At 34.5% G+C, this 27,525-nt stretch overlaps 1 protein-coding gene across 6 annotated transcripts in view; it reads left to right on the forward strand.

The window, feature by feature from the left end:
• Positions 1-2,742: 2,742 nt before the first annotated feature.
• The window catches only part of LOC106080080 (histone deacetylase 4-like), a 90,574-nt gene continuing 65,791 nt past the window's right edge, over positions 2,743-27,525 (forward strand). For 5 of the 6 annotated variants that reach the window (XM_056037087.1, XM_056037099.1, XM_056037100.1 and 2 more), the window contains exons 1-2: positions 2,970-3,112; positions 12,618-12,721. In XM_056037087.1, coding sequence (XP_055893062.1) covers positions 12,697-12,721 — 25 coding nt within the window. In that variant the 5' untranslated portion in view covers positions 2,970-3,112; positions 12,618-12,696. Of the gene's footprint in view, positions 2,766-2,969; positions 3,113-12,617; positions 12,722-27,525 lie in introns of those variants that run through there. The other variant, XM_056037095.1, reaches the window with a different exon arrangement.

Raw genomic sequence — 27,525 nt, forward strand, 5'->3', positions numbered from 1 at the left:
ACTCATGGAATAGAATACTGATTCAAATGTTTTTTTTTTTTTGTTGTTTTTTTTTAAAGAATTTTAATACGAACTTCGTTTGAATTGTAAGTTAAAAAAAACACTTTTATAGCGCGCTGTTTTCACATATCCTCATCAGGCTATACACTTGACAACAATTTAAATTACAATAAATAGTAGGCATACTATTGGGTAATAGTGTATTAGCCATGGGAAACCTGTTAAATTGTGCAGGCTATTTTTTTTTATTTCTTACTACTTCTACTCCAATATATTAATCGAAATCGTTGGGAAGAAGTAGGTATCTTGGAGCAGTGGCGTCATTGGGGGGAGGGCGAGGGTGCGGTCCGCACCGGTCGACACCATTTTGGGGGTGGCAACCAAGTAGGAAAAAATATATCTTGGCAAAAGCAGAAACATCGGAAAAGATAATAATAATATCTCAAGATTTATCTTGGAGCAGTGGCGTCACTAGTGGTGGGTGCGGTCCGCAGCGGACGACACCATTTTGGGGGTCACAACCAAGTTGGAAAAATTATACCTTGGCAAAAGCAGACACATTGGAAAAGGTAATAATAAAATCTCGAGATATCTCATGAAGCAGTGGCGTCAATAGTAGGAGGTGTGCGAGTGTTGCGGTCAGCACCGGTCGACACCATTTTGGGGGTGACACCCAAGTTGGAAAAATTATAACTTAGAAAAAGCAGACACATTGAAAAATCTCTAGCTATATGCCCAAATATGCCTTGACACATCTAGATGGTAGTTGAAGTGTAAATGATACAGTACAACGTTATACCATTTAAAGTATAACAAAAGAAACTTGTTCATATGAAGTTAAGTCTGTTTATAATTTTAATTAAATATTATTGTAAAATTTGCAATAACATTTGAATAAATGTAATAAACGTTGGGATTTTACATTTGAGTAAAAATCAATAAAAGTAGGTAATCAGCTCACTGTATTGGTTCAACAAAAAAAAAATAATTGGAACATATTTCAAGAAAGTTGATGGGGAGGGGTGACATTCTAAGCTACCGCACTAGGTGCCACCGACACTGTATCGGGAGGTTTCCATGCTGATCTTAGGTGATCACTTACCGCTACACTACTTGTTTCGGAATAGTTAGAAGAGTCTTATCAACGACGACGTGTTGCACTGTTTGCTTTTATTTGAAAAATAACGCCAAATAACGATCAAAACAAGAATATGGCTTGAATATATTTCTCGTCCATGTGTATTTGATGGGGGCCGCCTCTAAGTTTAAGTGATAACACAAAACTCTCTTTGTAATCTTTTTTTTTAAGACAAACTTCTGACGGATGAACTACTAAGTCAACTTTTAATAATAGCTACGTCCCAAACAGATCCCAATAAAGAGGAACTACTATTGAAACACTCATAGGTTCATACTCATAGTTTTAGTTCAATTCTTATATCCTTAATTCTGATATTAAATTTCAGTATTTTCTTAATCAAATAATTATGGCCCGCCAAATTTGTTCCTTTCATTTTTTGGTCCGCTTTTCAAAAAGTTTGCCCATCACTGACCTATCCCCTCTTTTGTCATTCTATTTAGCTGTTCATCCTCAAAGCTGCGCGTGGGTGGAAACAGTCGTTAGAGGAGACGATTAGGCCAATAGAAAGGCAAAGCAGAACCTCCATTGGGGAGATGCCTAAGAACCGAGTCGATTGTATGCCTACTGGCTGGGATTGAAGAAATTCTGCGTCGAATATTCCAAAAAGGTTCGAGATAAATCCTTTTTATGGCCAGGATGAAGGATTGGTTCTTCACCAACCCTTCTGTCTGGAGGTCTCATTTAATCACATCCGTTTATTTATGGGTCGCTGTCCCTTGAGCCAATACAATGGAATGGGTTTCCCCAATGCAAGGCCGGACCAAGCTCACGAGGGTACAAACTCTATAGTCCTATAGTGTACCATCACCACCCGTATGGTCCCCGCTGGGGAACGGCACGACGGATTGGACAGGGTTAGCAAGCCTTTCTTTCATCCTCACCACGCTCGCTAGAGCATAGGCTACGTGTGGTGGCCAACTGGAGGCTAGGTTCGCTCTCGCTTTTAGCCTATCTGCTTCACCGGGCAGACGTTTCCACGGATTCGCCACGCTCGGGAAGAAAATCCTAACTATACACACACCTCAAGAAAGCGGATTTTTTTAAAAGCGGAATCTTATGGCTAAAGTGGTACAGAGAAGTAGTTTCGCAGATATGCTCAGCATCGTCTGTAAACCGAGCGTCTTGTGGTGCTAACCATCGTGTAACAACTTATAGGCCACTTATATGTAGGCCTACATCTACCTGGATCCCTCCCAAACAAAACTGAATATAGTTCAGACAGGCCTATGATGGGAGGCTTCCATTGGCCTTCGACTAATTTTTATGAATAATCTATCTTACAATTTGTCTGGGGCTTTTCAAAAGTCTTTTAACGGGTGATGTCCTGAAAAATGAGATTATCTTCGTATTGACGAAAATAAGATCCATGGAGTAATTATTTGATATCACCAATCTACTGGGCAAACTGAACATTTGAGACTCGAGACGTTTGACTGATCACAAAGTAAAACGAGTCTGTCCAGTGCATAGATATAAGACGCCATCATGATCATGCACTTAGACCCAGATCTAGATCTCAGTCTAAATATCTCTAAGAAAATCAGGCACTGATTCCCTACATAGATGTAGATATTCTAAGTCGCTTCAACAGTTCAACTGTACTAGTCTACTAGTACGATGTAAGGTATGTTAGTCTGTGCTATATTGTATTGTTGCTATAAGTTTGCATTTTTTAAAAATTAATAGATCTTCTCAAGATCCAATAGATGTTAATCTTTTAGCATCGCATGGGATAATGTATTTTAGTATGTATTTTAAGCCCTCATTATTCTTTAACCAGCCGCCACTAGACTATTAGAATCTATTTTTAGACTTGGACTCCAAGAAAGCTGTAATTGGATGGCAGTGACCACGTGACGTAAAAAAAAAAAATAATAATGGCGAACACCAATAGCGAACCTATTAATATTGCATTGGCACTGGATGTGATTTTTTAAGTTTACACTTTAATTTTCATACAATTTTCAAAAGGTGAGTGAAATATTGCCCTTCATGAGACCTAGATAGATCTAGACTAAAGGTTTTAGATCGATTTAGCTCTCTAGTGGTTTTGCAACCGATTAATGGTTAGCTAAGGCGGCTAAGCTCTCGACGTTCGTGTCGGGAAGGCACAATTTCGTCTCCATCTCTTGATTTTTTCCTCCCTCTATTGCAATCATCTAGATCTAGATTTAGATTCTAAATCTTGCAGTGAATGTTGTGTTTTACTTTTTAATCTTGACTGACTAGTACTAGAACTTGAGAATTTTACAATGAGAGAAATTAGATGAATTACAGAATGTGAATCAAATTCATGAAATTGGACTCAATCACTAAAAATTGGAGCAAGTCTTTCCACCCAGAAAATCTGAGAAAATTGAGAAAAATGTCAGTTATTAAGAATAACAAAAAAACTAAAACAAATTAATTCCACTTAGATCTATCTTATTCATGAATCATGGTAAACCAGTAACACAGACTGAGACTAAAAACCCAAAATACCTAGTAGTAGTAGAGCCTAGTAGAGGTGTTATATTATAATAAATGAAAAACTGTCATGGAATCCCCAATGATATTGATGAAACTATCAAAAAATCAAATAAAGCATTAGTCATTAGTGTTTATTAAAAGAAATTTCTATAAATATAATAAGAACATAAAAAAACTAAAATGTAAATGTTATTTAACCTTGGTTAGGCCAATAATAGAGTTTCAATATGCATCCTCTGTTTGGGACCCCTCGACTCAAGAAAACATTAAGAAACTGGAACAGACACAAAATAGAGCAGTGACTGAGTGAAATTCATTACAAACAAATATTCACATTTGACTAGAGTCTACAGTCTACAGTAATGCCTTTAGTCTTTAGTAAAATCACTACATTTAGGAAGACTTAAAATTAAAACTATTTAAAAGTAAAGTAGCAATTATACATAAAACACTGAACCATAGCCATAGTCTTCAAATACAAAAACAAAATTTAATAAATTAAAATACTCAGAAAGACAAAAGATAAATTTAGGTGCATTCCTCGTTCCATATCCCATATTATATGCTAGGACAAATTTGAACATTACAAATGCTCTTTCTTCCCTAGCGTTATTAGAGCCTGAGCTAGCCAGGAAAACCAGTGACTTGGCATAAGTTAGTTTATTGGTTAATATGCTTGACTAAATGCATGACGCGCAGGACATAATCTTTTTTTTTTGAAGTAACGTCTCTATCATATTTGTATAAGAAAATTTGGATGTAAAGTCTAGATCTAGATTTTATCATTCTAGATTAGTATCTCTAGATCTAGTTCTAGATATCTAGATATATCTAGAATCTAGATATATCTAGATCTAGAATTATTTATATATATGTTTAGAATATATTTAGAATATATGTAAATACAGTAAGTAGTAACTACTAGATCAACAGGTTTCTATTAAAAATCTTTCAGATCAGTTTCTTTCTGTTTTTGTACCTTTTCGGTCATCTATATAATAATTAATAATAAGGCTTGTCTTCGAGTTTGAAGATTAATGGCTACGCAGCTGCAGCTGTGATCTACATATTTTGCCACATTCAGGGCAAGCATAACTATTGTCTGCGGGTGGTCGATTAAGATTTTCTTTTCACCTTCTGCGTCTGTCCTTGGCAGCAGATTTTCTTTTGGTCTCTAATGTGTATCCTGTGGCCTTTGTGAGTTACCTCCAGCTGTCTCATTCTGAAACCGCATGCAACCAGGAGCTCGGTGCTCCATGTCAGCTAAGGCAATAATATAGGTTCTAGATCTAGACTTTCAATTTATAATCAATATTTTATTATTGATCTATCTAGATCTTGATTCTAAACTAAATTTGTAGACGATTATTTTACTAGATCTATAGAGTCTAGTCAGAAGAGTCTATAGATATAACTTTATTAGGTATCTAATTGAGTCTATATATATGGCTGCGTGGTCGTGCGGTATATCTGCGCTGGACTGTCGTTTGGACTTCTCAGTGGTTCTTTGTTCATACCCTGCCTGCTGCTATCCACTGCATACTGCAGGACATTTGGACAAGTAAGTAAATTATCTTCAGCTCTGAAGGAACATCTGAAACATGTAAAACATTTTACAAACATATATTAGGGGTGCACCAGATAATACGTTTTTATATTTGGCTGGAGCCGGATATGACTGGATAGTAAAATTTGATATTCGGCTGGATACGTAGCCGAATACTTAAGTGTCTTGTAAATAGCTTGTATTGCTGAACATTTTACGAAACTGTTAAATAACAAACATACACCTATATTGGTTGGTATTAATCCTTTTCTTTTATATATATAATATATACCTTATTGTTTTAAACTCTGTTACTGATTGATTTATTCAAGCTTAACAGTATTTATAAACAGATAGGCCTATCACAAATTAATCTGTCTAGCATAAGTGTGTCTGTGTGTATGTACAATGCCACCAACTACATGAATTTCAGACCAACAACCTGGTCAGATAGACGTAGTGAGCCTACACATGTAGTCCTAGTGTAGTATGTATAGTTGATTGTGTTTTAACCATCACACATTTTTTTTTCCTTGGGCATACGCACGCAATAGTGTTGGGTGGTCAGTCAAAAAAGATAACATATTGGCATGGTCAGTCAAGCATATAGATAAATTATACCTGTCCACTAGTAACAGAGGTTAAGGGTTGTTTTTTTTTAACACTCCAGCATATTGTTTCTTTGTTGGCTAGATCTAACTGCGGTGCTATTGTTCAATTTCTTTTATTCGATTTTAAATTTTACTATAAGGTTTTCCGTTATTTATCAAGTCAAAAAAATTAAACAATGAAATTAGCCTTCTTTCTAAAGGTTGTAATACTAGGCAAAAATACACACATGCACATCTTTGTTTTATTTTATTGTGCAAAGAACGTACGTAAGAACATTAAATGCAAAGAACATATGTAAGAAACATTAAATGCTAAGAACGTATGTTAGAAACATCTTCCTTAATTATTACTGATTTTATTCGTGGTTTCAGTAACTGTTGCAAAAGGGAATGATAGTAAGCTCTGGATGTCAGGTGTAAAAGTCATCCTGGCCTGATACACAGTGGCTAACTACGCATCTTAAGTAAAAAAAAAAAATAGTTATAACAAGGAGTTTCACAAATTATTAAGAATATTGTAATCAGATCAAGACACTTAACTGCAGGAGTAATATTCAAGTTAACACCTAGAAAAAGTATTTAGCCGTAATACTTATTTAAAGTGTAATATCCTTTGTTAGCACGTTGTATTTTTTCATTCTGTTTATCAATAACTTGGGTGTCAAGGACCAAATAAATAAAATAATGAGTAGGGGGCGTTTAGTTCTCCATTTAAAATTTAAAGATAGCCCTGGTTGTGTCTTTTACGATGATAATTTTTTTTTTCTACAAAATAATTAGTTACTGGCTTACTGGGCTATGAAATCTCGCGGTTAGTGTTCTGTGTAACTAAAGGTCAACTCGTTTAGGTGTGTGATCTTTAGTCTAGCTTACTAATTGAGATTTATATTCAAATAACTTGGCACACTTAAAAAGGTGTGGCCTCTAGTCCAGCCGCGTGATTCAGATTTTTCTCCAAATAAGCAAACTCTTTATCCGGTTACCAGTGTAGATGGTGGCTTGAAGTCCACCCCCCTAATTAAGATTTACTACTAAGTAAACAAACCTAGTTCCCTCGTATGACCTCTAGAGAGTGCTTACGTCCATCGTATCTGACTTGTGTTCACCTGTCAATCATTGAACTCAATGTGATGGAGTAAACAAATAAAAGGGGGTGGGAGTTGTTCATCTATACCTCTGGAAATATACCTGGTTACCCTAGTAGAGGTGTGGCTCTTGTAGTCCAGCCCCCTAATAAAGATTTACTACCAAGTAAATAAACTCAGTTCCCTCGAAAGGTGTGACCTCTAGAGAGTGTCAATACCCTGACATTAAACCTACGTCCATCATATTTAACTTGTGGTCACCTGTCTAATAAAAGGGGGTGGGAGTTGTTCATCTCTACCTCTGGAGATATATGCGCACAGCTTGACAGACGTCTGGTCAGCATGACGTAGTCAAGGACATTTTTACTAACCTATTCAAAGGTCAAGACAAATTGAAAAAATGTGCCAGCCATTGCTGCTCTGTATGTAAAGCGCATTTATGATGTAAAGTTTCATTTCTATTTATATTAACACGCCTTGTCTTTATAATAAACGATATTTGGTGCATATTCATAAAGGCTCTATTTTTAAGCACATTATTTTGTTTTAATATAAACATTAATACATTTTACAACAGACATTAATGGAACGAGGTCCACTTTATACATATTAAATAATTGTACTTTTTACTATTTTACTATCCGGTAGTGATATTTGACCAGAGCCGAATATCCCAGAATAGTGAAAAAATGCAGAATATTGGACAGAATCCGGAGCCGGAGCGACTATGCGGTGCACCCCTAATATATATATATATATATTTTACTATCCGGTAGTGATATCTGACCAGAGCAGAATATCGCAGAATAGTGAAAAAATGCAGAATATTGGACGGAATCCGGAGCCGGAGCGACTATCCGGTGCACCCCTTATATATATATATTGTCACGGATGAATTTGTGTATGTATGTATAATCTATTTTTACACTCTGCGTGAATGATCGGAAGTGTGTTTTGTTGTCAGACAGTGGTTAGAGAGAGTCCAGCTTGTGTGTGATATGCAGTAAAAGATTATTAAAGGTTCTGTGTTTTATCTAGTGGTTGAATTGTTTTATTTCGTTAACTACAGCTGAACCAGGGACACCTAGACCTAGCGAGACTTAAGGTAGTTTCTACAGAGTGAAACATATTTGGAGGCTCGTCTATCTAGTTACTTGACTTAGTCTTGGAAGACATTAGGCAGAACTGCGGTTCGCCATTGTGAAAAGGTCAAGCACCAAGAAGGCAGTGAAGTGTGTGCGCTCACGTGCAACGGTGGGAAAAAAAACTAAGTCAATCAGCCGAGATAAAACTAGGTCAAACACAGTGATAAAGTAATTTGTTTTGTTTATATTTGATGCTACACACATAAACAAGAATGGCAGACAAATTATCACAGATAATAGCCGCTGGAAAAGAGATGGAATTGACTGGAACCGCTTTACAAGAGTGGGTAAAAGAAAGAGAAGACACAGATCGAGATGAAAGAGCTAAAGAGAGGGAAGTGAGAGCTAAAGAGGCAGAAGCAAGAACTATAGAAACAGAAGCAAGAACTAAAGAGAAAGAAGCTGATGTAGAAATACACAAACTGAGAGTCAGAGAGTTGGAGTTTAGGGAGACGAAAGGAGAACTCAAAGAGCATATAAACCTGAATGGAAGCCAAAGTTGCCACCTTTTAATGAAAATGTAGATCAAATGGATGCATATTTGGCGAGATTTGAAGTACATGCTCAAGCTACAGAAATACCTAAAGCTCAGTGGGGAAGTCATCTATACACATTGTTACAGGGAAAGGCACTGCAAGCTTGTATCAACTTTTCTAAGAAAGATCTAGAAGCATATGACAAGGTGAAGGAGGTATTGATGAAAAGATACAAGCTGATGGGTATAGAGAGAAGTTCCATAAAGCTAAACCAGAGAGAAACCAGCCATTTCATGAATTTGTTGAGGACATTACAAGATACCTAATGCGTTGGGTTGAAATGTCTAATACTGAAAAGACATTTGAAGGTCTCATTGATCTGTTCATCATAGACAAGATCCTCACATCTTGCAATCCTCAGTTAGTGGCTTTTCTACATGAAAGGAAACCGAAAGATGTGCCAAAAGCTGTACAGTTGTGTCAACAATATATTACTGCACATCCAGAGCAGACAATTCAGAGAGAGGAAGACTTCATAACTAGCAAGTTTGCCTTTGCTGCAAAGACTAATGATAACAGAAGTCGCTTTAAGCAAGAATGGAAACAGGACAGGACCGTCTGCAGAAAAGAAGTGTTGGTGAAAAAAGAAAATGTTTTAAGTGTTTCAAAACGGGACATTTAGCAGCCCAATGTAGAAACAAAAGCCCACTAAGGCGAAATGAGACTATGAGCTTAAGCAGATGTCAGGAGTTTAAAACCAGCAACAGGGGAAGACCAACTGGACATCCGTACAATGCATCAGTTTGCATAGACTATCAACATGGTGAACAACTCCCTCATGAATCTGATCAGATCCAGATGGCTGGAGCTGTAACTTGTGACTATGTTTAAGTCTGTATGACTACTAAACGCCTGTGTGGCATACCCAGAGCCTTTGGGGCCTATCGAACTAACATTTTTGTTGTATTGTGGTGTAATGTTTACTATTTGTTTTATAATCGTTTTATTTAGTGATCTTTGTAAAAATCGATTATAATTTTAGGAGGGGCGAGATGTCATGGATGAATGTGTGTATGTATGTATAATCTATTTTTACACTCTGCGCGAATGACCGGAAGTGTGTTTTGTTGTCAGAGAGTGGTTAGAGAGAGTCCAACTTGTGTGTGATATGCAGTAAAAGATTATTAAAGGTTCTGTGTTTTATCTAGTGGTTGAATTGTTTTATTTCGTTAACTACAGCTGAACCAGGGACACCTAGACGTAGCGAGACTTAAGGTAGTTTCTACAGAGTTATAAGTAGATAGAGTTATATAATAGGAAAGCTGTGACATATATATGTATATATATATATATATATATATATATATATATATATATATATATATATATATATATATATATATATATATATATGACCTTGTGATCCATGGGCAGATGATGTAAAGGTCATCTGTTTCTGTGACTCATGGTAAATGAGGGTGTTCTATGGCCTGCACAACGACCAACTGCCTTTAATACTTTCCTTAACTAATGTTAGGTACCCATTAGAACTGGGTCGACTCAGAGGCACCCAAAGATCCCAAAATTAAAATCTGTCTTTACCAGGAATCAAACCCGGGATCCCCGGTTCGGAAGCCAAATGCTTTACCGCTCAGCCTGTAAACTTGACTTTGTTAAATTGTCTTCCCCAGATTATCTAGATTTAGATATAGATCTGTAAATTGTAACTGTGAAATGTATGAATTATAGGATCTTGATCTAATTTGAGTAACTGCTCATTCAAAAAAAAAAAAACTACAAATATTCAAGTTCAGATAGATGTACCTGATCAATAAAGCCATTGCAATTGATATTTGCACTGGAATAAACTTGATTACTAAATCTTATACTGAATTTGCTTAGCCATGTGAAACACTGCACTCATCGTTAATCTTCAATATCAGACATAGTCATAATTAAATATAAAATTACTTAATTGGCTTTGAGAATACCTGGCAGCAAATCGCTTCTGAAGGATAAAGCTTGGGATCTCTTACAAAGCCCATGGGATAGACATTTGAGTCCAAAAGAAACTATTACCAAGACTGACACAGACAATGGAAAGGGAATCAACCACCAGCAGACAGTTTTGTCTGTGTTGGATGTGCCAGAATATGTAGTTAATAGCTAGAACTGTGTTACTTTGTGAAATAATGCAATCCTTCCTTATCTTTGGACACCAATACAAACCATATTATAACTTATAAACATGTAATTATGTTCTAAAACCTATTACTTTAAAAAAAAACAAAATAATTCCTTGTGGGATATTTTTTTACTCTTTCTGTCTGTAATTATTATCCACATTTTGACAGAAATATTTAATTTGCTCAGTTGTATTTAACTAGTACTGTATTATGATTAAACTTCAATAACTTTTTTTCAATCGGAAAATATTATATTTGGTACAGAATTAAAGGGGAATGCATGCTCTTTTTTATAGAAAACCAAATAAATTTTATACAACCAAAATTTAATTTAATTTTGGATTTATGGAATTCAAGAAATAAAAACTTACAGACTGTGGACAAGACCTATTAGAGCTAGATTTAGACAATATATCTATGTAATATTTTATGATCAGAATTGAAATAAAAGTATTTATATGATAAATATATCTATATTAAAAAAAAACATAATTTTTTACAATATCAAAAACATATACAATTATTGTCTTGAGTTCATTATCCCATGTCATTACCATTGGAAAATTAATCTTAAGAAAAAAAGAACCTTTTTTAGCCCCCACTATTTAAAAGGAAAAATATTGTTTCTGGTTAAAACACATTGAAAATTTTTAAAATCTGGATGTTTTACAAAGGGAAACTTTTCAAGATACAATTATGGTCTTGAGCTCATTATCCCATGATACAGTTTTAAACAAAATATTTCACTTTTATTCAGGCGTCTATGGTAATATTATTGATTTGCCTGAATGAACAGGGTCTAATGAATGGTTGTATCATCAATTAGGAAAGAGTTAACTTACTAGATAGGCTAATTGGTCAGTTGTTTTTTCACTTTACATTTGAGCTGAAATTATTTAATACTAAATGTATATTTTTTTAAAATATCAAAAACTATTATACAGATTATTTTTTAATTTGATGCAAATGCAATGCAATATTTAAAATTTTCTTAGATATTTAACTGTCCATACCACAACCAGTCGCCTTACCTTAGCGAACTGATTACTCCATATGTCCCCCAGAGAACCCTGCGCTCAATGGACTCAACGCTTTTAGTAGTGCCACGTTTCTCCCTCAAAAGCTACGGTCTGCGTGCTTTTTCAGTTCACGGACCAAAGGTTTGGAACTCACTCCCCATTGATCTCAGACAGACAACATGCTATACCACTTTTAAGAGGAACATTAAGACCTACTTGTTTAAGACTTTTTTAGATTAACTGTTATTTTAGCAGTTGTGTTTATGTTTGTAATGTTTTTACAGCGCCTTGAGCCTACATTTTGTTTGTTAACAGCGCTTTATAAATAAAATTATTATTATTATTATTATTATTATTATTATTATTATTATTATTTCTTAAAGGTTATTAAGCTAAGTGGTCCTTAAAATGAAAAATTCCATTATATTCATACGGGTTTGAACTAAGTCCCAGCAGCTCAAAAATTATTTCCCTCTCATTCTTAGGACAATAAGTATTGTAACAAAACAGAGGGAAAAGGTTAAGAAATGCAATTAAGATATATTAATAACAAATAAATTAAAAATACTACTTACTACCCTCTCAATTAGAAAATAATTCTCCTGCTTAAAAATAACATCATTTAATGTAATTTAATGGTGCATTTGAAGATAAGAAAGACTGCTCAAATATATATAAAGCTTCTAGGTTTTGAAAATATCCACTTATTTTTAATTTTGAAGTACTCATTACTGATTTCTTTTTTAGTTGTAATAATCTAATGCTTCTTGTTTGGTCTTATCTGAGTTCCTTATCATTTAGTTTATTGTCTTTCCAAACTTGCAGATATGTTGACTTTATATTTTCACAAGAACATTATTAATCTTAAATACTATTGTGTTAACAGGCTTTTTGGCTATGGCTAAAAAAGTAAATATTTAAAAAAAAACTATTTTGTAGGTTTCTAAAAAAAAATTGTCTATGGATTACTGATGTGAAGTGAACGGCTACAACCAAGTCAAAGCAGATAGTCAGCAGGATGACTTCAAACAATTATCAACAATGTAAGTTGGTATATAGTTTAGTAATTATACTAATATATATATATATATAATGGTTCTTGAACCACATCAGTGATATAAAATAAAAAAAATATTTTTTTTTGGTATCCATGAATTCTAATAGTCTTTAAGTGTGTAGTTTTGTTTTTCTCCAGTAATGTCTCTATTCCTGTGAATCTTGATAATATTCTTAGATTGTGTAAATTATATGCACACCTTTTGATCCTATTAATTAATGATTTTTTTTTAATTTTATTTTTTTATCTATTATGTGCCTTCTTCTTTTCTTTTTAAATCAATTATACACTTTTTTTTTTTTCTTTTGTGCTGACTGTTCTAATGATTAGAGGCTATAATTTATATAGTGAAGATTTGTACCTGTGTTTCACATGTTAAAGTGTTCTGATTATAATTTCTAATAAATTATCAACTTCAAGCAGTTGTTTTTATGAATCAATATTTGTGAATACATTATAAGTTAGAACAGGTTCTAAAACTATTTTGCTGCTAGACTTCACCTGATTTCAATTGTGAAAGTTTGTAACATTAAGACAGATTAGGATTGAATTTGTAATGCAGAGTTGTCCAAGTTTTAAATTAGATGAAAGATAGTGGCCAGATAAGCAAGAATTCAAACAATTATCTTTTTTTTTTTTGATGGTGAGATGTGAGGTTACCACCTTATCAAGAGTTGGATAGTAAGAGCTTCCTTAGATAATATTATACACAAAGATATATTTCAAGCCAGTAAAACCATCCAATAAAACTTGTGATCAGTGAAAATGCTTTGAAAAGCAGCTGCAATTTTCTCCTTACTTGTACTATCTTCTAAAGCAAAGACATGTACAAATGTACTAGCAAATGTTTCATTAATTAGAGTTGTGAACTAACATAAGCTTTTTTGTTTTTAATTTCAATTTGATTTTAAATTTCAAGGGGCCAGTTGTTGATACTAGGTTGTTGAATTGTAGCTCTAAACAGCTAATGCAACTAAATGGGTGTAGAACTTGAAATAAAAACTTGAACAAACTTCTCTTAAAAAACAAAACTGAATATTTACTGCTATTTGCTAATATACACACTTACAACTTTAATGTAGATACATGTAGAAAAACAAGTTCAAAATGAACAATTTTTAAAAATTAAAAAAAAAAATTCCCCTTTCAGACCATTTGATCTATAGGGCAGATGATTTAAAGGTTATCTGCTTCTTTGGCCTACGGTTAACTAGCAGGGTGTCATGTTGCCAGCACAATGACTAACCGGCTTTACTTTCCCCAATTAAAGTCAGGTACCTATTAGAGTTGGGTGGACTCAGGGGCACTCTAAAAATCCTATAATTCAAATTCCAAGTCCACATCAAGATTTGAACCCAGGGTCCCAGGTTCAGAAGCCAAGCGCTTAACCTTTTAGCCACCGCACCCCCAAACAAACTATAATTCACTCTAAAAAATACACATCTTACTGTCACATGTCTCCTGCTTGTTCTCTTCTTCTTCTATTTTCACAACATTTTTTAGCTTCAACTCAGACCGACTACCTGGTGATGTCATCAAAATCTGTTCAGTCTACACAACCATCCACCCTTTACTCATGGTTACATCAGGAACATGCACATTCATGCGATACCACCAGTCCTATTTAAAGATAAATGATTTGCATGGAACAATTTTCAAAAACTTTTGTAGATATTTTACACTTAAATTGTTATCCGAAATAGTGTTTACCAAATCCACCTACAGCATTTTATTTTTATTTATTAATTATTTTGGCTATGTCAGTTACAGTATATCCACATGTTCTTAGTTTCAAAAAAAGAAGATGGATATTTATGAACTGGAAACAAATTTGGTCTTGCACAGTTGTTATCGAGTGTGTGTTTCTATGGTGATGGTGGGAAGAGGTTAGCGATTTGTTGTGAATGATGCAAGATAAGTGGCCTTGTTGTCAGTGGTCTTAGGCAGGACAGATGCCTCCAGAAGGCTAGATTGAACAGATTTGGTTTTTTTTATTTAGTGTATTAGATAGTATTCAGAATACCATTTTATAATATTACTAAAGTCTGCTATATTTATTACATTTCAACTAAGTTGAATTTGTTTCTATTGTAATCAAAGTTCTATTGAGTTTTGTTCACCAAAGAAGTTATTCAAGTTATTTCAAGATTTGCAAGTTAAAATAAAGTATGCATGTACAGCGGTTTAGTTGTCTGCCAGCAGTTTGGTGCTTCCAGAACAACAGTTTAACATAAAAGGTTGATCATATGGTTATATCCATCTCTACTTTATCATGTATTGCTGGGAGGATTTTTTTCATGCTTGACATTGCCTCCTTTGTCCACATGTGACATGTCTGCTGATAGGACAGTTGCCTAGTCTTTAATTGAAATCAGACTATTGTATCAATGTTTTACTTAAAAAACTTTTGTGCTTTCAATCTTACTAAAGCAGGAAGACTTCTGCATCACAAATTTCATTTATAGAAATCACTTCATCCATTATTCTCCATTATTTTTAAATATATTTATCACAGTGCATGTCATGTAGCTCATTGTTTTATTAAATAGTTTATTCTCTGGAGTGTAATGCCCTTGTAGGTGTTATGGATGGTATTACCCAAAGTGATAAGTTTATAGTGCTCCCCCATTTTTTCCACAAAAAAAAAAATCTATGGTATGTTCTTCATTTTGTAGAACTATAATAGACAAAGCTAATTGCCAGCAAGCATTAATTGGTACACATACTACACAACAGTAAAATATGTATTAAAAAATCCTATTTAAAAAATGTTGTTCTATATGTATCATTTTATTCTTAATGCATAGTTTCTAAAATGGAGGATTCTTAAAATAAGAAAGGAACATATTTTCTATTGAAATACTTTTCTGTCTACCACTTTGTCAATAATTTAGTCTTAATATATTCTTGTGTATCAGAGACTTCCTCCGGTGCCCAACAGAAAGTCAAGAAAAAGAAAAGCAAAATGGCAATCTGTTCAAGATGTCCTTCCATTTTTTTCTTCTACAGTAGAGGTTCTTAACCTGTGAGTTGGGACCCCCTTGGTGGTCGAATGACAATTTGCCAAGGGTCGCCTAAGACCATCATAATTATGATTTTTTAATATTTTTGTTTTGTGTCTCGACTCTATTCTAACTTGTTAAACTTAGCATTGTACGAAGTTTTCCATTGAAAGTTCATATTTTTTGTTGTTATTATTGAAGGATAGACAAATAAATAAAAATGATTTCAAACATATTAATTGTCGCAGCATATATAATTTAATTTAAGCATAATGCAACGATGCGGAATTATAGTTATTATTTGTATGGTAACGTAATGGCGAAAGTGAACAGAGATTATAGTTTATTATAGGTAGTTATAGGTTATAGTTATAGTTATTTTAGGTAATTATAATAGTCCATGTTATTAAAATTGAAATACTTTCATCAGGGAAGAACCCATGGAAATTGAACATTAAAAACAGAAAATATTACGTTGATTTATTTACGGTTTAGTTTTACTTCAATAGTATGAGCAGGAATTTAAAAGTTCCTGTGTATCATTTGTAAAGAAGTTCTATAATATGAATATGATGGATATTCAATTGACGAATTTCTCTTTTGCAAACCACTTGAAACGACTACAACACAAGATGTATAACAGAAAGTTGATTCATTTTTGGAAAAGTAGAAAATATCATTTAAAACTAATAGTGATGTTTGTACAGATGGTACAGGAAGTTTGGCAGTATGATGGTCTAGATTTCAACTTCTTCTACTGAATAAGTCACTGGAGCTCACGAAATTGACGAATTTTAGTAACGAAGACCCAGCCCAAGAATTACAAAAAGCAATGAATAACTTCACTACAAGGACCAAATGCAACATGCCTTGAATTGTCTGGAAATGATCCGATCCTTCCGAATGAAATTTCAAATGGATAAACAAACAGTCACGAAAATAATATTTCCATGTTGGCAAATTTATCTACTCGAAGAGGAAAATGACATTGAACCTGATCAACGAATGATAATTTGTGAAAGAACATTTAGTGAATGCTTGCGGAGGAAATTTCATCATTCTTTCCAAACCTGACACAACTTGTCAGAAGTCCACTCACAGTCAATGTTGAAGATAACGCGGAGACAGAGTTTATTGAACTCATTAATAACGATGCAGCGAAAAATGATTTCATTTTAATGTCAGTAACACAAATCTGGATTTGGTGTTTGCATCCAATTGGTCTGTATTGCATCCTCATCTTTAATTTTCAATAATATATGTTTGGGTAACATGGGTTTTCCAGCGTGTTAGTTATTTAGTATAGTTAAATACAGAAGAAGACTTGATCCAGAAGATGACATACTTTTTGATCTTGCAAAGACCTTCCTAGAATTCCTAATTTGGTGAAGCAGAAACAATGTTGCAACAATAGTAGTGATGTCGTTTACTATTACCCTGATCACTGTCCACACTCTTCCATGCTTTTGAAATTGTCTGATACATATGGAACATGGATATGGTGAATACCAAATTAGAAAAAAATAAATGCATGCCATAAAATTGTATTTATTGGGAACTTAATTCTATGAAGAAATATATTTTAAGAGTATACGGCAATTACATATTGCTTTGTATATAAACATAAAATTTTGACAATAAATCCTCATTTGTATTGCGTTTTATACCGTTAGCAAAAGCACAGTTACTTAATTACTTAATAATTTTACTGTTGGGGGTCGTCACATAGTTGGGAATAGTAAAAAGGGGTCTCGAGCTAAAAAGGTTGAGAACCACTGTTCTACAGTGTCATTTGTACCTGTCACTTATTTTTGTAGCTAAGTTCAGGGTGTCAATGTTTTCAAAGCTTGATAAGTGTTCTTCCCATTTCTCACCAACACCATCACACAGGGTGTTTGGGCTTTGTCCATCTTACAGTAGCCTTGATGACAAGCAGTTCCTTGGTCAGTGTAACATTTTAGTTTTAATGTAGGGTTCAAAATTCTTCACATAGTAATGGTATTTCACCCAAGTTATTTGTGGCGAATACAGAATCAGAATTATGAAGCACATTTCAAGTAAGTTATCTTACTAAAGAGTTTCTTTTTCACTATGGTGGCTGTACCCAGTGGTGTTCACACCAGCTTTTTTTCTCAAACTTAGGAATACAAAAAAATCCTTCATCTCTTTATTTTTTTCCTCTTTACATGGTACCTTTTATAGTTTATTTTATATTTCTATCTAGTTGTAAAGCTTGGCAAACTCATGGACTAATAATGAAGTTTACTTAGCATTTTTTTTTGTTTATAATTACATGAAGTGTACCTTCTAAAATTATATGAGTTATGTACCTTTGTAATGCTTAATATAATATATATACTGCTTACAAATCCTAGTAGTGTAGAAAATATCTTAAAATATGATTTCTATTTCTAGTCCTAAATTAAAATAATATAAAAAGGAAAAGAAAAGTAAGGACGTTATATAGAGAAAGATCATGAAAAAGTGACCTACAGAGTTAATTATCTTGGTTACATTCCATTTTAGTTTTTTTTCATATTCTTAATGATTTCCTGTAAATCCTAACTCATCACTTAAGATAGCCAACTTATCAGATAGGTAGTAAAACCTAACTAATCACATTGTTTTTATGTCTTGAAAATGGTTTTTCATTTCTTTCACTAAGTTAAAGAAGCAAGAACACTTAACATCAATGAAAGCATCTATACATTGTGTGTGGTATAGAGTAAACAACATGGACATTTTGTGTGTGTGAGGTCAATGTCTCTTTAAAAAGTCATTGCAAGACAAATATTCCCACTCACTGAAAGCTAAAGTTTAGTAATTAATAATAATAATAATAAGGCTATTTTCTTTCATTCTGTCTGAATGAAATATATTTAGACTTAGTGGCAAGCAATTTTTATATAATCATAATTTACTGAATAAAATAACTGATGTGGTTGTAGTATGCTTGATTGTTAAGCTGAATGTTATGTGTTCAAATCCTGTTAGGTGGATTATTATTATGACAAACAATGGTGACCGACTGGTCGGCTACATGTTGTTTTTTCTACTTTGTTAAGCTGAACATTTCAAATCAAGCAACCCTTTGCATATTTAAAAAGTTTTGTGTCTATCTACAATTCCTCAAGAAAATAAAAAAGGAATGAACTTCCACTGACCATTAAAAAAATAAGAATTTTTACTTTCTTTTTAACAAACTATATTTTTTTTTTCAAATAAAAAACAAGAGAGTGCAAATAGTGAATTCTTGTGGCTTTCAGTAGGTAAATAAAGTCTTTTGCAATGTTGTGACAAATTAAACCAACCTGAAATTAATGATTACAACAATGAGATTTCTTGCTTTTCATGGTAAACCCTGCTACAGACATCAATCTTGCACGGCAAAGAAATAGTTAGTTTAAAAAAAAATGTTTCAAAAGAGAGCGTATTTGTTTCAAATGTATAATATATATCTCTAACAGTAAGTATAAATGGTGCAGTTTGAAGAGAGCCTGAAAAGTGAGAAATGTTACAATGTATATAAATATATGCTCAGTAGTTGATTGCCTAACCTTAACATACTAAAAATTAATAATATACGTTAAAATACAAGAAAAGTTATACTTTTTTTTACAAAAAGGTGGTGGGCCGTACCGGCGCGTACCGTCACAAAAAAGCCCTGTATAATATATATATATATTATATATATATATATATATATATATATATATATATATATATATATGTATGTGTGTACAATTATTCAATGTAACAGAAACTTAAAGAATATATTTATATGTGATGTTCTCATTTTCTTGTAAATTGTAAATATCCCTTTTAAATTTCGATGAGAATTATACACAACAATAGTTTTGGACTACTGATATGTATTTTCAAGGGGGTTATACTCCTTAATCTTTTAAACTTATTAAATTAGTCATATTGTAGATTTAAAAAAAGGGGGTATATTTGTTTGTAAACCCTGCCAAATGTTCTGAGACATTCCTTATTGAATGACTGACCTCCTGAAAGGAGAAAGAGTACAAGAGATCATCCATCACCTATACTATATACTGGTGTTTCAATATGCAACTTATAAGATGGAATCTATCTTTTCATTGGGACTTTGCATGCATAGCCTAACTTTGGGTTGCCAGGAGGGAGCACCTGGACAGGTGAAAAAGGCCAGGAGAACGGAAAAAAAAAGAAGTTTGCAGTTTTAAAAAATTGTTTGGTGCCGTGCCACTATGAAACTGTAACACATAATCTATAGCTGAGTGCATTTTTTTTTAGCCTGATCAGCAGACTTGATATTTTTAAACGGGAATTTAAACTGTTAAATGAGAAATTCGCCATGGCCTGACACAGGTATTCGTTATTTCGGTTCACCGCGGTCTCGAGAATAGATCTGCGCCCCATTTAGTGGGGGTTGAAAATATACAACGTTGAGTTTACCTCATGTACAGTTGTTGTTTTTCGTTTGTTTACTTTCATTCTATTGTCACAGAAAATGTCATAACAAAACGTTTTCTGCTCTTTATGGTATTAAAATAGGGGAACAACTAGACCAGTGGTTCCCAAACTTTTTTGTCTCGTAGACCCCTTGCTATCTTTTCTGGTTTTCGGTAGACCCCCTGCTCAACTTGCACATTTTTGCAAATTCATTAACATTTTTTAAACAAATTTCTAAATGTAGTGAGTTGAGGAGTGACAAAGTAATTTTAAACTACACAACTTAGGATATTATGTTTAATATACGAATTTGTCGTTCTATGAAGTAGTCTTTCCAACATTAAATATTAATTAATATGCCTTAAGTATCATTGTAAAAGGTTTCGCATAGAGCAGTTTCTCGTGTATTTCTTGATCTTTCATGTGTGGCTCAAATGTTGAATCTGCTGAACTGTTTTAATTAACAGGAGATGGGTCAAAGTCGAGTAACTGGAGCCTAAACCAGTAAACTTCGAGCAGGAAGGGCTCATTAGCCTTGGCTTGCTACCCACCTAGCAGAAGGAAAACTGAATTCAAACCTCTGCTGCCTTGCTACTATACCCAAACATGGGAAAGTTCTCGTGGGTCAACCCTAAGGAAATGTAAGGAGACGGTGACCATTAGCGCCATGTATTTCTGGGCCGTCCCCTCTTTCTCTTTCTTTGGGAGTTCCAGGTTAGGGTTTGACTTGTTATGTTGGATGCAGGCTTGCGAAGGGAGTGAACTATCCATATCCAGCGTCTCTGAAGGATATCTACTTCAGTGGGCTGCTGCTTTGTTCTTTGCCGCAGTTCCTCATTCAAGATCTTGTCTGGCCAGCGGATCATAAGAATTTTCATCATGCAGGTATTGATGAATAGTTGGATTTTTGTCATGGTGGTGATGGTGGTTCTCCAGGTCTCCGCGATCTGGAAGCAGATGGGCAAGACGTGGCGACAGTTGGAGAGATTCGCCCAGAACCGAGATGCCTGGAGGAAGCTGGTTGGTAACCTATGCCCAGAAGGGACTACAGGCATAGATGAGATGAGATGGTGAGCATTAGACAGTTTGTAGCACACAGCGCTACACCTTGTCAGACCAAACTGTATGTATGTATTTTGCAAAGATTCACATAAGAAGCTTTTAATTTTATAACTCATGCCACAGAAGCGACCTTGAACTGTATTGTTGCTTAAAGAAATTCTTTTAATAATAACAGATGTGGGTTTGTGCAAAACGGCTGGTAGAATCAATGTTTGACCTTTGCTGTTTTCCGTATTTTGCTATAAGAAAAGAAATCTTGTAAGACTCTCCCAAACCATCATCTTCTCTATATGATGTCGAACTATGATTTTGTGGGTCTACTTTGAACTTTTGAGTGTTCGAAAGTTTTTAAAATCTTTATTTTTGTCAGGGTAGCATTGTCTCAGATGATCTTCCAGCGAACCTGGTTCATATCGTCTTAAAAAAGTCACTTAAGCTTGTTCGACAAGGAAGGAATGAACCCCAATTTTAAATAATTAATGCTGTACTGTCTACATTTCTTTTTTTTTATATTCTAATTATTAGTTACTTGTAGACAAAATTAAGCTATTTAAATAATTATTGAAATTGATAACAACAATTTTTCATTTGAATAGCAGGATAAATATTTAAAGGATCAACGAAGGTACAAATCATATATTAGTGTATGCAATAATTACATTAGTGGAATGTGAACATTAAATGTGCTTAAATGAAATCTATTATCGTAGACCCCCGTGGACATCTCATGGACCCCCAATTTAGTTTTTTACTTTCGTAGACCCCTGGGGGTCTATATAGACCACTTTGGGAATCCCTGAACTAGACGAATACATTGGTGTTTGTTTCCACATGAACTAAAAATAGTATCAGATGTAAGTTTGACGTGTTGCAGGATGGCGTGTAGAATGTAAGTGTCAGACCCAGTCATCAGCTCGATTTGAAAGTAGTATGTTGAAGATGAAGTATCATGAAAGACCAAGCATGTTATTCCGCCATGGCTTCAGATAGACAGATATACTGTGTATGTGTTTTTTTTTCTTCTTCTTCTATGATGTTGAGACAAAACTGCGAGAATGCTGCTTGTATGACAAATGGCGTAATAACTAACACCTAATCAATCTATTTTATAAACTAAACTAAACAAACAAACAAAAATGTCTATTTCCTGTCTAAAACGCAATTCTTTAAAATTACGTGCTCCCTTTTCCAACTCAGCGGGACTGTACCATCCAATAGAGGCAATGAAATCCTGGAAAGGAGATGATTCGGCAGGAACGTTTATTGTCAATGGCAATTTATAAAACATTGTTCACTAGGGACTGGAGAATTATGTTCAAAATTAATTAGCATTAGTAATGCATGAAAATAGTAGTCGACAAATCAAAGCAAGAACATGAGAAAGTATTAATCGTGATGAGAATATCGCCATGCCCCTAGGCTAAACCCTAGTTGAAAAGTAAGGTGGGGTAGCCTGGGTGTAAGAGTTTGACAAAGTGACTAGCTTGTAGGAGACTTTAGAAATAATGTTCATCACAGTCAGTTTCTCTTTGCCGACATATTTCTTCTCCATTTTGTTTTTTAAGAAAAAAATCTTGAGAGAAAATGGGGAGATGGGTGGAGCTGTAGGCACGCTAGACATGAGCTCATCTCTAACAGTCACGTCGGGTTAGAGGTTTGCACAAGTACGGCTACCATAGTGCTACTTCATTGTTGTTTTTTATGACCTTGGAAGTTTGAAATACTTGGTGGGAACGAATGTTTAGAAAGTACCTTAGCAAAACGTTTCTGTAACCCATGAGCGTTAGTTCTTATTAAATACAACTAATTTTGTATTTATTGACAGTAATACAAGTCAGGCGATGCTATACACTCAGGCTGATCACGTGTAACAGTTCTGGTATTAACTCTTTTAACTCCATGCCTGAGTGAGCTAACTGTACTACTGGGCTGGAGTCTTGTGCAACTCAGCTGATCCCAATGTCGGACACGTCAATAGCTCAGCTTGACACAACCCCCCCCCACTCCCCCCTTAGATGTATGGATCTCTAGAAACAGTATTTTGCAATGTTTCAACATCTTCACTTTGGTTGTATTTTCCCCTTAGATATTATCCAATAGAAGAAAACCAAAAGTTGAGTAGCAGTGCTATAGATGTCTATCCAGACTTGACAACAACTATTGATTGTAATGAAGTTGCAATGGTCCAGGCCAGACGATCTTCTCTTGGAGTGGGCTGTGTGAGTGCGTGCGTGTTGTAAAACTACTTGTTGATTGACTTACAATGACAATAGTACTCATGGAATGTCTACATTTCTTGATGGCCGTTTGGAAGACATACATGTTCGAGAGCCATCTTGGTTTTGTCAGTCACTTTCAGATTCCCATCACTGGGTGGGTTTTAAGTTTTGATATCTTGGATTTTTTTTTTCAATTTCCATACAAAATGTTTTAAATTAAAAAAAAACAAAACAAAAACAAAACTAATACTTTATATATAGATTTATATTCTGTTGAGTGCTTTATATTTCTGTCTATGTTACAAAATGTATGTTTCAACGCAGCTATTAAAGCCCGTAGTACAGTAGTGTATTCGTAAATCGTTCAAACAAAAAACTTCATACTTTCGCTTCAATAAAGCATAGTGAAATCAAATCATATATACTTGTATTATTTGCATTAGATCTTCTGTTTCAAATATTTTATTGCAAATTTTCCTCATAACCTGATAAGCTCTCGCTGAGGTATCGTTTTCTGTCCGGTAGTTTATCTATTGCAGTATCCCATCACAGTGCTATAGCGATTCTCTTGCTTTCGGACACATGAAATGATGCGTTAGTGTCGTGACATTGATTACTAGTAATTTAAATACAAATAAAACTTTTTGTTTCTTCCGTGATCTCTCTACAAGACACCAACTTTGTGTATTCGAAGGCATGTCTGAGTCTTTGGTGAGAGCTTCTTTTGAAGGCATGTCTGAGTCTTTGGTGAGAGCTTCTTTTGAAGGCATGTCTCTTTGGTGAGAGCTTCTTTTGAAGGCATGTCTCTTTGGTGAGAGCTTCTTTTGAAGGTATGTCTCTTTGAAGAGAGCTTCTTTTGAAGGCATGTCTGAGTCTTTGGTGAGAGCTTCTTTTGAAGGCATGTCTAAGTCTATGGTGAGAGCTTCTTTTGAAGGTATGTCTCTTTTGGAGAGCTTCTTTTGAAGGCATGTCCAAATCTTTGGAGAGAGCTTATTTTGAAAGCATCTCCAAGTCTTTGGAAAAAGCGTCTTTTGAAGGCGGCATCTCCAAGTCTTTGGAAAGCACTTTTTTTTCGAAGGCATCCCTATATTCACGGGTGAGCGCTTCAAGCTGTCATTGGTATTTTGTCATTGACACCGCACATTTCTTGATTTTCTTTTCGTTAAAACAAAATGATGTTGTATACAGTTATTGATGCTTGATTGAATGACACTGTGACTGTTTCCGTTGAATAATTTCATAAGCAATAAAACACTCTTGAATCTACAAACATGTGTATTCTTACATACGAGAGTTTGGAAACAATTCCTATTGACAAATGAGTGGGACATTGTAGCACTGAGACTTAGGTTTACACTTGTGACTTTCTTGTAGTTGGACGTAGACTTCTGTCTTCACAATGCTGCAGCCTCTTCAGCAATCTCTGGGCGTGGTCTTACAGAAGTAGTATGCTCGATTGTCTATGTCCACATCGATTTCTTACTGCTAGTCAACAAGCTGTAAGTCACAGAGTTTTTTGTTTGGGTTTTGGCATGTCTTCCTTTTTGAAAAGGAATACATTTAAAAAGTATCACTTTACGGTGACTCTATCCGCTACATTTAAAAAGTATCACTTTACGGTGACTCTATCCGCTACATTTAAAAAGTTTCACTTTACGGTGACTCTATCCGCTACATTTAAAAAGTATCACTTTACGGTGACTCTATCCGCTACATTTAAAAAGTTTCACTTTACGGTGACTCTATCCGCTACATTTAAAAAGTATCACTTTACGGTGACTCTATCCGCTACATTTAAAAAGTTTCACTTTACGGTGACTCTATCCGCTACATTTAAAAAGTATCACTTTACGGTGACTCTATCCGCTACATTTAAAAAGTATCACTTTACGGTGACTCTATCCGCTACATTTAAAAAGTATCACTCTACGGTGACTCTACCCGCTACATTTTAAAAGTATCACTCTACGTTGACTCTATCCGCTACATTAAAAAAAAAAATCACTGTACCGTGATTCTACCCGCTATTCTGTCCGCTCATCTATCGATCGATCAATCAAAGCATGCTTCCCTTACAAACAACTTTGACTATTAATAGAAGAGACTCTTGTTACTGATTAGTTGGCTAAACATTGCAAGCTGAAAATGGTTTCTGTGTCACGCCTGTGTGTATACATAAGTTAATGTCCGAATATGATTCCTCATATCCCTAACCTTCTTTAGCTGCTTTTACTAGACAAAGCATACACTTCAGATGTATTGGCTATCGTAAATTATATATATATATAAAGTTCTTAACCAGTAAACCATAACAATTCCCAAAACTGGAAAAGAGGAAATAAAATAAAAACACCTACAAGGTTAAAGTAAACATTTTGGAATATTAACTTTCTAATTTAAATGTAAAAGTATTTTAAAATGTAGGGTTGATTTCTTGGATGCATTAGCAGTATGAGTCTGAAGAATTAGAGTTACTTTTTTTTTAGCTGTATATAAGTATCGTATCTAGTTTAAAACGAAACATTTCAGCAAAGAAAATGTGTCTTGCATCTGTAGATAATTCTTAACCAAAAAAAATAAAATAAATAGAAACCATTAGTTTCAAAACTAAGAACAAGAAATGATTAAAGATTTGTGGAAATAAACTCTCTTCTTTTTTATTTCTTTTCTGAGGGTATCAAAATATCAGCATTAAAAAAAAAAGACAATCTTAACCATAATTCCCTTTCCCCGGTACCCATAACATTCTTTGTAGCATCCGTTGTATGGTGAGCTGAAGTTGGGAGTCTGGACTGCTTTGGAAGACGGGAATGGGGCCATTGACGAAGTGTGGTCTAAGAATAGGTCGTTTGCTTTCTATTTTAGACTCCATGCAAGATGGCGTCCAGGGGAAAGAGAAAGGGGAAAGAAATCAAATTTAGAGCTGCCAAGGAGGTTTTTTTTTGTTTTTCTCAGTTTCTAAATCGAGATGGAAATAATACATAGCCTATAACTTCTTTTTAGCAGCTTTTAGTAGAGATAATATAAATGTTAAATATAATGGCACTCGCAAATTATAATAAAAAAAAAAAAAGACAACAATGAGAGTTTGTCTATAAACTATGTGAACAGCCACTGCGGGTCTTGATACTCAATACATATGTCACCGTACACATAATTACGTATTAACTCGAAACGCTTGATTTATAAGCATGTGTAGTGTATATAATATACATAATTAGTTTTTAAAAGCACAGGTGCGCTCTTTAGGATTATACAAAGCTGTTTCACAAAACAAAACATTTATTTACCATTTAAAATGAATAACAAAAACAAAAAGCTTTGACAAAAAGAAACAACGCACACACACATACACACAAACATTTTTTATTTAATAACAAAAGGATTCGCTTTCGGAAGACTAAAAGTAGGGGCTGCTGCTATATTGAGAATGATACCGACAGATTGTTAGTAGAACTTTGAGTTATTGAGGTCCAAACTTGACGTGAACGTCTACAGACAGCACCAAATCAATAGTAGCTTTTCCCAACGGAGGAACTTTCACGTCGCTTGTTCCATGTGACGTTTGCCACGAACGAGAGAGTGCTGTGTGAGTGCGTGGCGGGGTGTTGACACTAGTTACTCATGTGGATCCAGATGTCCGATGGTTCACACAGAAACTTGTGTGCATTAAATACTTCTTAAGCTCATCATTCTTGGATATAGGGAAAACTTAGGAATAAACAAAAAAAAAATACCCAACTGTAATTCTAGCTATTCCAAACGTTTATCATTTCAACGAAATGAATGGCATGGATGACAAACTTTGCAGGAACAAACCGTAAACAAATGGTGGGCGGTTTTTGGTTTGTTTGTCTCAGAAGACTTCTGTGCACCACCACACTCTGGTGACGGCCTATTTCTTCATCGTGACTGTCCCGTTCATTGGTGCATATATACATAGCGCTACTACATTCATGCTTATAGCATGCTCAGAGCGCTATGGTCTTCTGTGTGTGTGTCTGGGGGGGGGGGGTATCTGGGAGAAGATTTCCGTGCTGCCTTTAGGTGCTCAGTAAACACAACTCTGC

The sequence above is a fragment of the Biomphalaria glabrata genome, chromosome 1 (genome assembly GCF_947242115.1).
Source record: "Biomphalaria glabrata chromosome 1, xgBioGlab47.1, whole genome shotgun sequence".
Taxonomy (NCBI): Eukaryota; Metazoa; Mollusca; class Gastropoda; family Planorbidae; genus Biomphalaria; species Biomphalaria glabrata.